The sequence below is a fragment of the Callorhinus ursinus genome, unplaced genomic scaffold (genome assembly GCF_003265705.2).
Source record: "Callorhinus ursinus isolate GAN/ISIS: 27379988/994484 unplaced genomic scaffold, GSC_fseal_2.0 scaffold2, whole genome shotgun sequence".
NCBI lineage: Eukaryota > Metazoa > Chordata > Mammalia > Carnivora > Otariidae > Callorhinus > Callorhinus ursinus.
In genome coordinates, this window is record NW_027397064.1 from 45229237 (window position 1) to 45240647 (window position 11411).

The following is an 11411-nucleotide window of genomic DNA, read 5'->3' on the forward strand; positions in this document are numbered from 1 at the left end:
TACAAATTTATCCACTTCTTAGGTTGTCCAATTTGTTGGCATACAATTTTTCATAATTTTTTCATATAATTTTTTGTATTTCTGTGGTGTTGGTTGTTATTTCTCCTCTATCATTTCTGATTTAGAGTCTTTTTTTTTATGAGTCTGGCTAGGTTTATTGATTTTGTTGATCTTTTCAAAGAATGAGCTCCTAGTTTATCGATCTGTTCTGTTGTTTCTTTAGCTTCTATTTTGCTCATGTCTGTTCTGATCTTTATTATTTACTTCCTTCTCCAGGTTTGGGATTTTATCTGTTCTTCTTTTTCTAGCTTCTTTAGATATAATGTTAGGTTGTTTATTTGAGATGTTTCTTGTTTCTTGAGGTAGGCCTGTATTGCTACAACCTTCCCTCTTGGAACAGCTTTTGCTGCATCCCAAAGATTTTGGACCATTGTGTTTTCATTTTTCTCCATGTATTTTTTTAATTTCCTCTTTGACTTCTTGGGTAACTGATTCCTTGTTTAATAGCATATTATTTAACCTCCTGTATTTGTGTTTTTTCCAGATTTTTTCTGTGGTTGATTTTTAGTTTCATAATGTTGTGGTCAGAAAAGATGAATGGTAGACTTCAATCTTTTTGAATTTGTTAAGATCTGTTTTATGGCCTAATATGTGATCTGTTCTGAAGAATGTTCCATATGCGCTTGGAAAGAATGTGTGTTCTGCTGTTTTAGAATGAAATGTTCTGAATATATCTGTTAGATCCATCTGACCCAATGTGTTATTCAAAGCTACTGTTTCCTTGTTGATTTTCTGTTTGGATAATCTATCCATTGATGTAAGTGGGGCATTAAAGTCCCCTAATATTATTGTATTACTACCAATTATTTCCTTTGTTTGTTATTAGCTGCTCTATGTATTTGGTTGCCCCCATGTTGGGTGCATAAATATTTATAATTGTTATATATTCTTGTTGGATTGTTCCCTTTATGATTATAGAGTGTCCTTTGTCCCTTATCACAGTCTTTGTTTTAAAGTCTATTTTGTCTGATATAAGTGTTGCTATTCTGGCTTTATTTTCACTTACATTTGCATGATAAATACTTTTCCGTCCCTTCACTTTCAATCTGCATGTGTCTTTAGGTCTGAAATGAATCTCTTGTAGGCAGCATATAGTTCTTGCTTTATTATCCATTCCATCACCCTATGTCTTTTGATTGGAGCATTGTGTCCAAAGTAATTATTGAAGGTATGTATTGCCATTTTTTAACTTGTTTTATGTTTGTTTTTGTAGTTCTTCTCTGTTCGTTTGTAATCTTGCTCTCTCCTCTCACGGTTTGCTGACTTTCTTTAGTGATGTACTTGGATTCGATTCTCTTTATTGTTTGCATATCTATTACCAATTTTTGATTTGTGGTTACCATTAGGTTTATATATAACATGCATATAGCAGTCTCTATTAAGTTGATGGTCACTTAAGTTTCAACCCATTCTCAATGCACTAAATTTTTACTCCTCTCCCTTCCACATTTTAGGGGTATGGTGTCATAATTTGCATCCTTTTATTTTGTGAATTCCTTGGCTGATATTTATAGATATACTTAAATTTACTGCTTTTGTGCTTCCTACTTTTCTTACTCCTGCTTATGGCCTTTCCTTTCTACTCAAGGAGTCCCCTTTAACATTTCATGTAGGTCTAGTTTAGTGGTGATGAATTCTTTTAACTTCTGTTTATCTGGGAAACTCTTTATCTCTCCTATTCTGGATGATACCTTGCTGGATAGAGTATTCTTGGCTACAGGTTTTTTTCTTTTACCACTTTGAATGTATTATGCCACTTACTTCTGGCCTGCAGAATTTCTGCTGAAAAATCAGCTCATAGCCTTATGGGGATTCCTTTATATTCTTTCTTTTCTCTTGCTGCTTTTAAAATTATTTCTCTTTATCACTACTTTTTGCTACTTTATTTACTATGTGCTTGATGTCGAGCTCCTTTGGTTGATTTTGTTGGGGATTCTCTGTGCCTCCTGGATCTAGTTTTCTGTTTCCTCCCCCAGATTCAGGAAGTTTTCAGCTATTATTTCTTCAAATAAATTTTCTGCCTTTTTTTCTCTCTCTTCTCCTTTTGGGATCCCTATAATGTGAATGTTCTTACAAGTGATGGTGTCACTGAGTTCCCTTTGTCTATTTTCATTTTTATTATTATTTTTTCTTTCTCCTGTTCAGCTTGATTGCTTTCTATTACTCTGTCCTCTGGATCACTGACCTATTCTTCTACTTTCTCTAGTCAATTTATTCTCTCTAGTGTATTTTTAATTTTAGTTCTTGAACTCTTCATCTCTATTGGTTCTTTTTTATGCTTTCTATCTCTTTGTTGACAGTTCTCACTGAAGTCCTTCACTCTTTTCTCAAGTCCAGTGGTATCTCTATTACCATTACTTTAAATTATCTATCAGGCATATTACTAATCTCCATTTCATTTAACTCTCTTGCTATGATTTTCTGTTCTTTCATTTGGGGCATATTCCTTTATCTCCTCATTTTGTCTAACTCTATGTGTCTGTTTCTAAGTGTTAGGAAAGTCAGCACATCTCCTATATTGAAAGTAGTGGCCTTATGAAAAAGAAGTCCTGTGGTTCCCTGTAGCGCAATGCCCCATGTTCACCACAACCTGGCACTTCAAGGGTATCTCCTATGTGATTGCATGTACCCTATGTTGTGGCTGCGTTGCATTTGTTTTCAGTACAGTCATCTGCAGTGGTCTGTCTGTTGTGGGTAGGGTTTGTTCCTATGTTATTAGTGGGCTAGTCTGGAGCTGCCTTGGGCTTGAGTTGACTGAGACCAGGCTTTTGCCAGAATTGCATAGCACTGAACTGCAAGGTATTTTCCCCATTTTATCTCCTGGGAAGCTTTTGTTGTTGGGCATGGCCTGCAGTCAGACCACAGGTCTGCCCCAGCCCATTGCTGGGGCCCAGTAAAACTGGTGTGTATGGTTACCTTCTCCTCTCCCTGGGGCAGGAGTCACTTTGGAGTGGTACCATCCCCTATCAGGGCTGCTTGTACCCTGCCAGGCTTGTGGCCTCTCTTTGGATGAACTCTTGCCAAGGGCTTGTTGGAGGAGGTGAATCCCCAGAGAACACAGGGGCAGGGTGCTGCTGTTATCAAGGTAGGTGAAGAGTGTTGATGCTGTACCAGTTTCAACACATGTCTATGTATTTAGCTGGGAGGTAGGGGAGGGAAATGATGTCCACCAGCTATTTGGTTCTTGGAGTAGTCTCCCAAAGATCCCTGCCTCTCTAGCACATGCTCAGAGATTAGTAAATACATCTTCTTCTTGTATATCCCAGTTTTTTAAACTGCTGTTTCTATGCTGATCTCAGTGCGACTGTTTGTTTTGCTCTCCCTCTTAGGGTGGAGACTCAGTTTCTTATCCCCTCTGCCTCTTCCAGAACTAAGCCTACTGATTTTTAAAGTTCCAGTTGTTAAGCCCTACTGATTGTAAGGACTCACGTAGTTAGGTCCCTCTGGTTTTCAAAGCCAAATGTTATGGGGATTTGTCTTCCTAGTGCAGATCCCCCATGCCTGCAGAGCCTGGTTTGGGGTCTGGTCCTCGCCCATCTCCACACTGTTGGCATCCCTCCTCCTACAGAGTCTCACAGGTCAATTTGCCTCCCAACTTGTATCTCTTCCCTCCCTACCCTCTTTGATGTAGACTGTTCTCTCATTTAGATGTTGGAAGTCTGTTCTGCCAGTCTTTAGGTCATTTTTTGGGTTATTTAACCTGATGTGAGTGTTATCTAAATGTACACATGGGATAAGATCAGCCTAGGATACTCCTACTTTGCCATCTTCTCCAGAAGTGAAGAAATACATTTTGTAAGGCTATAGCTGTCACAGTGATTCCTCTGATGGATCTGGGCAAAGTAAATTGAAAACCTTCTGGGAAAAATTCACCATTCTAGATGCCATTAAGAACATTATTCATGGGAAGAGGTCATAATATTAACATTAACTAGAGTTGTAAGGAAGTTGATTCCAGTCCTCACAGATGACTTTAAGGGGTTCAAGATTTTAATGAAGGAAGTAACTGCAGGTGTGGTGGAAATAACAAGAGAAATAAAATTAGAAGTGGAGCCTGAAGATGTGACTGAATTGTTATAATCTCATGATAAAACTTTAATGGATGAGGAGTTGCTTCTTATGAATGAGCAAAGAAAGTGGTGATAGAATCTTGAGATAGAATCTACTCCTGGTGAAGATGCTGTGAAGATTGTTGGAATGACAACAAAAGATTTAGAATATTACAGAAACTTAGTTGATAAAGTAGCTGTAGGGTTTAAGAGTATTGACAAATTTTGGGATGCGCAGGTGGCTCAGTTGCTGGAGCGTTCAACTCTTGATTTGGGCTCAGATCATGATCTCAGGGTCCCGAGATGGAGCCCTGTTGTGGGACTCTGTGCTCAGTAGGGAGTCTGCTTGAGATTCTCTCTCTCCCTCTCTCTCTCTCTCTCCCTCTGCTCCTCACCTTACTAACTCTCTCTCTTTCTCTCTCTCTCTCTGGAATAAGTAAATAAATCTTTAAAATAAAAGACTATTGACAAATTTTGAAGGAAGTTCTTCTGTGGGTAAAATGTAATCAAACAGCATCACATGCTACAGAAAGGAAGTGTTATTTGATGAGGTAAACTTCATTGTTATCTTATTTTAAGAAATTGCTACAGCCATCCCAGCCTTCAACAACCAGCACCCTGATCAGTCAGCAGTCATTAACATTGAGGCAAGACCAGCAAAATATTACAACTCACTGAAAGCTCAAATAATGTTAGCATTTTTTAACAGTAAGGCATCTTTAGTTAAAGTATGTACATTGCGGGGCACCTCGGTGGCTCAGTCAGTTAAGTGACTGCCTTGGGCTCAGGTCATGATCCCAGAGTCCTGAGATCGAGCCCCACATTGGGCTCCCTGCTCCATGGGGAGCCTGCTTCTCCCTCTCCCTCTGCCTGTTGCTAACCCTGCTTGTATTCTTTCTCTGTCAAATAAATAAAATCTTTAAAAAAAAATAAAGTATGTACATTGCTTTTTCAGACATAATGTTATTTGCACACTTGATAGACTACAGTATAATGTAAACATAACTTTTATTTGCACTAGTAAACCAAAAATTCACTTGACTTGCTTTATTGTGATACTTTATTGTGGTAGTCTGGAACCAAGCCCACAATATCTCTGGGGTAGTCCTGTATTTGAACTTTGTTCTGAATGACTTTTGAATAATAGGAATGTGTCTAACCTTTTACCAGGTTTTGTTTTTAATATTTGTTTTATCTGTTTCTTCAGTTATTAATGGCATCACATAGCAGTTAATTTACATTAATCTTAGTTCTGTTGGTTGGTACTTCTGGTACAAAAATGGGGTTGGTACTTTTACAATTACATTAACATAGTCTAACAATACTAAAGTAGTAAGCATATACCCCAAGGGAAAATGAGTTTCCTCTTAGATTCTCATCTACCAATTTATCACAGTAGCCTAGAATATTTAATGTGGCTTACCACGCACCTTACTCCCTACCAGATGGCATCATGATTCAGGTTGTATTTTTCTAAACACAAGGAATAAGTGTTGGCTTAGACTGAAATAATTTGAGTATATGGTTCTCACTAAAATTTTGTTCTTATTTCATAGACATTAAAAAGTGGAAATCAAAAAATTTTAGTTTAGGGCGCCTGGGTGGCTCAGTCATTAAGCGTCTGCCTTCAGCTCAGGTCATGATCCCAGGGTCCTGGGATCGAGTCCCACATCGGGCTCCCTGCTCCGCAGGAAGCCTGCTTCTCCCTCTCCCACTCCCCCTGCTTGTGTTCCTGCTCTTGCTGTCTCTCTCTGTCAAATAAATAAATAAAATCTTTAAAAAAAAAAAAATTTTAATTTAGTGTTTTTATTTGAAATGACTAAATTTTGTTATTTATGAAGTTGATGTTGAAATTGGGTTTATCTTGTTCAGCATCAATATAATTGATTTATTCGACTTTATAATGTATGAGATTTCTTACCTTCAGTTCAAAAAATATTGGATTCATTTACATTATTTATATGGAGGTTATTTACCTGTGCTACTGATTACTACCTGATCTATAATCACATATAAACATTAATGTCTTTCTGCTCATTCTCATTCAGCCAAGTTTACACACCAAAACAAGTGGTGAAGTCACTGCCTCTTTCACTGATTACAAAGAATAGTAAGCTGCTTGCTCCAGGCTATCAGTGTCGACTTTGTTTGAAGGCATTTCATCTGGGTCAACATACAAGATTGCTACCATGTACTCACAAGGTAGAAGTCACATCATGTTAGTTTGACTTTCTTTATAGGGCCAGTGTTTACAAATGAATTGACAATTTAAGTCTCTACTTTCACTTTTTAGTTGCATTATGTGCAGAGATGTTCATATTGAACAGTATGTGTAGAAGAGCTGCAGCAGAGACTATTGAGAAGGCAGCTTTGTCCCCTATGGATGGATTTCTATTGATTAGGACTCATTTCTGTATATGCTATCCAGGAAAGATAAAATGGCTCTTCAAGTTAGATTATTTTATCTATCTTATCTACTTTCATTACCCATATAAAGAAATAGCTTATAGAATAATGTGTTTTTGTGATTCTTTGGATGAAACAGAAATGTTTAATTTGACGTAGTTAATTATTATTTCAAATGAATTCACTGGAATTAAAGTCTAATGTTCAATCACCATATAGTTAGTAACCAGTTTTTTCCTGAAATAAAGTTACTTTAAATAAATATTTAGCTTTAGAGTCACCTTTACTTAAAAAGTCTTAGTTTGTTTTCTTCTCAAGAATGTGATTTGTTATTTGATACCTTACCATCATCAGATCTGTTTCCAACTCTAGTTGGTTATGACTGTTTTTATTATTTAACAAATTTCATTCATTAGAAAGCAACAGTAAAATTCATGGCTTGAATAAGTAGTGGGATTTAACAAGATTACAAAAATGATATCCATAGAAGTCTTTCCATTTTAATGTTGAAAATGGAGATCAGTCATAACCCATTCCATTTTCCTCTTCAAAATATCTCCATAAAACTTGATAAATTATAATTATCTTCCATTCTTGCTAAATAGTTTTAATAGTAACACAATAATGAAACTGGGAAAAACTTACATAGATGTATACATTATAAACAAGATAATTATATCTGATTAATTTATAACCTTTTTTTTAAGTTTCATAGGAAATGTATTGACAGTTGGTTATTCCACAAGTGCAATTCATGCCCTATTGATGGACAAGTTATATATAACCCTTTAATCTGGAAAGATACGGCAGGAAATGGACACACACATCAATCCATTTCAAACACAAACATCACTCATCTGTCAAAACAGGATAAACCAGAACTTTTTATTCCTGGTACTGGATTAGTCTTAAAACAAAATAGACTTGGAATTTTACCTAGCATACCTCAACATAATTCTGAAAAGTTGAATACACTTGAAAGTCCAACAGATACCTATCAGAATATAACAATAGATGATCTATTCTCTATCAAGTTAGATGATTCAAACACAAGAAAATTAACCTATGAATATAAAATTAGCCAACATTTCCCCAGGTATCTTCAAGATTTACCAACTGGATCCTTTGGAAAAATGTCATCTCAAACATTTCTTCCTTCTATTGCTCACAAGAATATTATATGTCTCACTGGAATGGAAAGCCCATGTATCAGTGAAAAATACCACACTGGTCAAAGTCAGAAGATGGCCAAAGACTGTAAACATATTAACCACAATCCAAAGAAGACTTTTGGTACTAGAATAAGAGAAGACAAGAAGAGATCAAATACTTTACTTCCAGAAGATTTAAATCTTATTGTCAATTGGGGTACAACTAAAATTAGTTTGTCTAAAAGATATAATAATTGTATGGGAAAAATTAGACAAAAATGTAGTAATCTGTCAAGAAAGCCTGAATCTCATCCTTCAAATACAAAAAATCCTGAGCTATCTTTAATATTGGAAGGAGTTCAATTATGAAGATGTATTTTTATTAACATCAGAAAATATTTGAATATTGAACATAAAAATGTTTTATTTGTAGAACATAACACTGTATACTCTTGACAAATGTACACAGAATTCTTTGTCATCATTTTGCCTACTTGTCTGTGAATGACTAACTACTCTTAAAAGAAATGACCCCATTCTCTGTAAGACTTAAAGCATTAGGTGTTTTGATGAGTATGTTCAGGATTTTGTTAATTATGAATAATTTTTAGAAATTTTATTTCATACTGACTAAAATATTTATTTTTACTTAAATTAAGGAAATAGATTTTCCTTGTCTTGAGCTACTGTTTTTAAACATTCCACTTGATAACATGTAACATGGAAGGATTCTTTCCAGGACATTGAATATTTTTTGTATTTTCTTGCATTAATATTCACCACAAACCTATAGGAAAATCCAGATGGTAGTTGTCTTTTTCACTTTATTTCCTTAAAGGTATTTCTTATACATGAAATGAAAATTAAATATACTTATAATGCTGTAAGTTATACCACATTTAGAATGATCTCACTGGTTTTAAGAAACTTATAAGTACTACCAAATTTCTACTATTTCTACTATTTTTGAAGACTATATAAAATTACTTAATCCACCCCATTAAAATATAATATATTTGGGGGCAAGGACCTTGTTGTCTTATTCACTGTTGTACACTTAACATACAGTGCTTGACAAAGTGTTCTGTAATATTGGTTGAACTACTGAATTATGAAGACAAGTGGCCACATGGGAGGGAGGCAAAACAAAAAAAATATGTGGTATTAGAAAACCAAAGAAAGAAAATGTAGTAAATTAGTAGCAGTTGGTCAGGTAAGATCAAGACTGAAGAACGCAATTTTGCTTTAGCAACAAGGAGAACATTAGTGACCTTAGCTAGGAGAGTTTAGTGGAGTGGTGGGAGCCAAGTCTAGGTTGGATTGGGTTGAAGAGAAAATGACAGGTGAGGACAAGGAAACAGGGTATATATATATATATAACTCAGGACAAGAGATTATAAATGAAAGAAGAGACAAAAGTAACTGTCTGTTTGTTCAGGGTTTTGGTTTTTTTTTTAAGCTGAGACTTGAACCTATTTAAATGTCATTAAAAATATACCTGGTGTGTATGATAAGTGATATCAGACAGATACAGCTGGTATGTGTGATAATTGTTAATAACAGAAGGATCTAGAGCATAAGTGTCAGGATACCCTATAGTAGGATGCAGGGACTTATCCACTATAACAGAAGGGGGGTATATATTATAGATTTAGATGCAAGAGGTAATGAAATTGTAGTCTAAATAAGCAGAGAGTGAGTAAAGAAGAAAGATGTTTGAGGTCATTGGAAAAGGATTAAAGAAACTATTTTCTTGAGAGAAATGGAAAGTGAACTGACTGGTGAAGCATAATAGCCTTTCAGGCAATTTTAAGGTCCTTTTAAGTTTGCTAGCTATGAATTTATATAATGTTACCAATCTGACTCATTTGGATGATGTTTAGCTGCACAACACAATCTATGTGCCACTGTAGAGAAGATGGAGCCTTGAATTCATCATGGTTGCAGCTTTGGTAGGTAGTTACAATTAAAGGAAAATGAGCAAGCAAGTTTGGGGCCTCAACAAGGGAGACATCGAAGAAGAGATAGACTCAAAATCTGAACAAATTAGAAAAGATTATAGGAAAAGGTTGACTCTAAGGCAAGATAAATGAGTAAATGAATTGGAAGACTAAGATTGGTCAAACAGGAGTACTAGGCAGGCATGCTGCAAAAAAATAGGAAGTCTGGGTCTGAGAAAGTAATGCCTGAAGAAGAGATTTCAGAAGGGAGCAGGTTCCAAGTATGGCCATAGGTTGGTAGATGAGGCAGAGAGAAGCCTGCAAGAATGAAAATATGAAGCCAAAGAGAACCAGTGGCAATAACTGAATCAGCCTCATAGACATTAATATCCTTCTTTATAAGAGAAGTTAGGGAGGGAAGAAAGTTTGTAAATCTATTGCCAAAAATCCTCAGCTGAATGTGTCTAAGAAGGTCTACAGAGGAGGGGGTAGAAAAGGAGAGGAATCTAGAAATGGTAAATCCTGAAGGGAACTGACATTTTTATAAGAAAGTCTGGAGCTATGATCTGAAAACGTCAAGGAGTACAGAGAAATTGACCCCACCCCCTGATCCTGATGCAAGGACAGTATGAAAAAAATAAATATGCTTTTCTGACAGGGCTGCAGGGAAGTAAAGTCCTTAGAAGCAATACAGGTTAAGACAAGAGGGGAGGAAGGGTGGGAAGGACTGAAACATTTTATGGAAAGATCACAGGTGTAGGGAGCTCATGGTAGTGGAATCAGAAGTCCGGAGAAAAAAAATACAGGAGTTTGGGATGGGAAGGGGCGTGAGCTGTTAGGGAAGAAAGGAAACACAAAGTCTTATAGCGATAAAGGTGAGAATAAAGAAGATGGGACTTCACTTAAGTGACCAACAAATGGAAATTTAAGGCAGAGTGAACAAGTTATTTCAAAGTTTTAGTTGCTGCTTGGTTGTGGCCCCAGGTGGAGAGACTCAGAGATGGATGTGACCTTCAGCACAGGATGCTCCTTACCCTCAGTTTCTCAGTGGCAAATATATGATGCCCAATCGTGTTGCCAGGTATCATGGCAACAAAGGCATATAGTGAGGCAGCAGGAGTCTAAATCAACAGAAGGCTGTTGGGCAGTGGGGCTGTGCACTGGTGGAAAAAGTAACCCAGAACCCAGTGAGGGTTGGGGGACATGGTGAGAGACTTGGGTGAAAGGAGGCTGGCAGTTGGCTCAAACCCTTTTCTGTGTCTCTTCATCTCCCCTAGCCGTGCAGTACAATCACAGAGTGGAAGAGCTGAATGAATTTTTGGAGATCCTGGGGTTGGTTTGTTGGTTGGTTGGTTGGTTTGTCAGAGAGAGAGGGCGCACGTGCACAAGCAGGGGGAGCGGCAGGCAGAGAGAGAAGCAGGCTCCCTGCTGAGCAAGGAGCCCAATGTGGGACTCAATCCCAGGGTCTTAGGATCATGACCCAAACAGAAGGCAGGCGTTTAACTTACTGAGCCACCCAGGCATCCCCCTAGGGTTTTTTTTTTTAATGAGGAAAATAAAGTTTAAAGGGTTTTAATGTCACCCAAGGTGAGAAGTCAAAGCAAAAACAAAAATTCACATTTTCTTGCTCCTAGTCTGACACTAGAACACCGTGGTATTCTTTCTCTGCCTCTTTCTCTGAGTCTCTCTCAGCTTTTAATTGAGGGAATATTATATTATCCCATTTTAAATAAATCTTTTTCTGATTCTGGCTAGAGAATGTTTTCTGGAGCTTGTAAAGGCAGAATATCATTCTTAACAGTGAA

At 36.8% G+C, this 11411-nt stretch overlaps 1 protein-coding gene across 1 annotated transcript in view; it reads left to right on the forward strand.

Moving 5' to 3' along the window:
• Positions 1–8339, forward strand: part of ZSWIM2 (zinc finger SWIM-type containing 2) — a 34095-nt gene extending 25756 nt beyond the window's left edge. The window contains exons 8-9 of the mRNA XM_025848890.2: positions 6158–6311; positions 7223–8339. Coding sequence (XP_025704675.1) covers positions 6158–6311; positions 7223–8035 — 967 coding nt within the window. The 3' untranslated portion in view covers positions 8036–8339. The remainder of the gene's footprint in view (positions 1–6157; positions 6312–7222) is intronic.
• The last annotated feature ends 3072 nt before the right edge of the window (positions 8340–11411 follow it).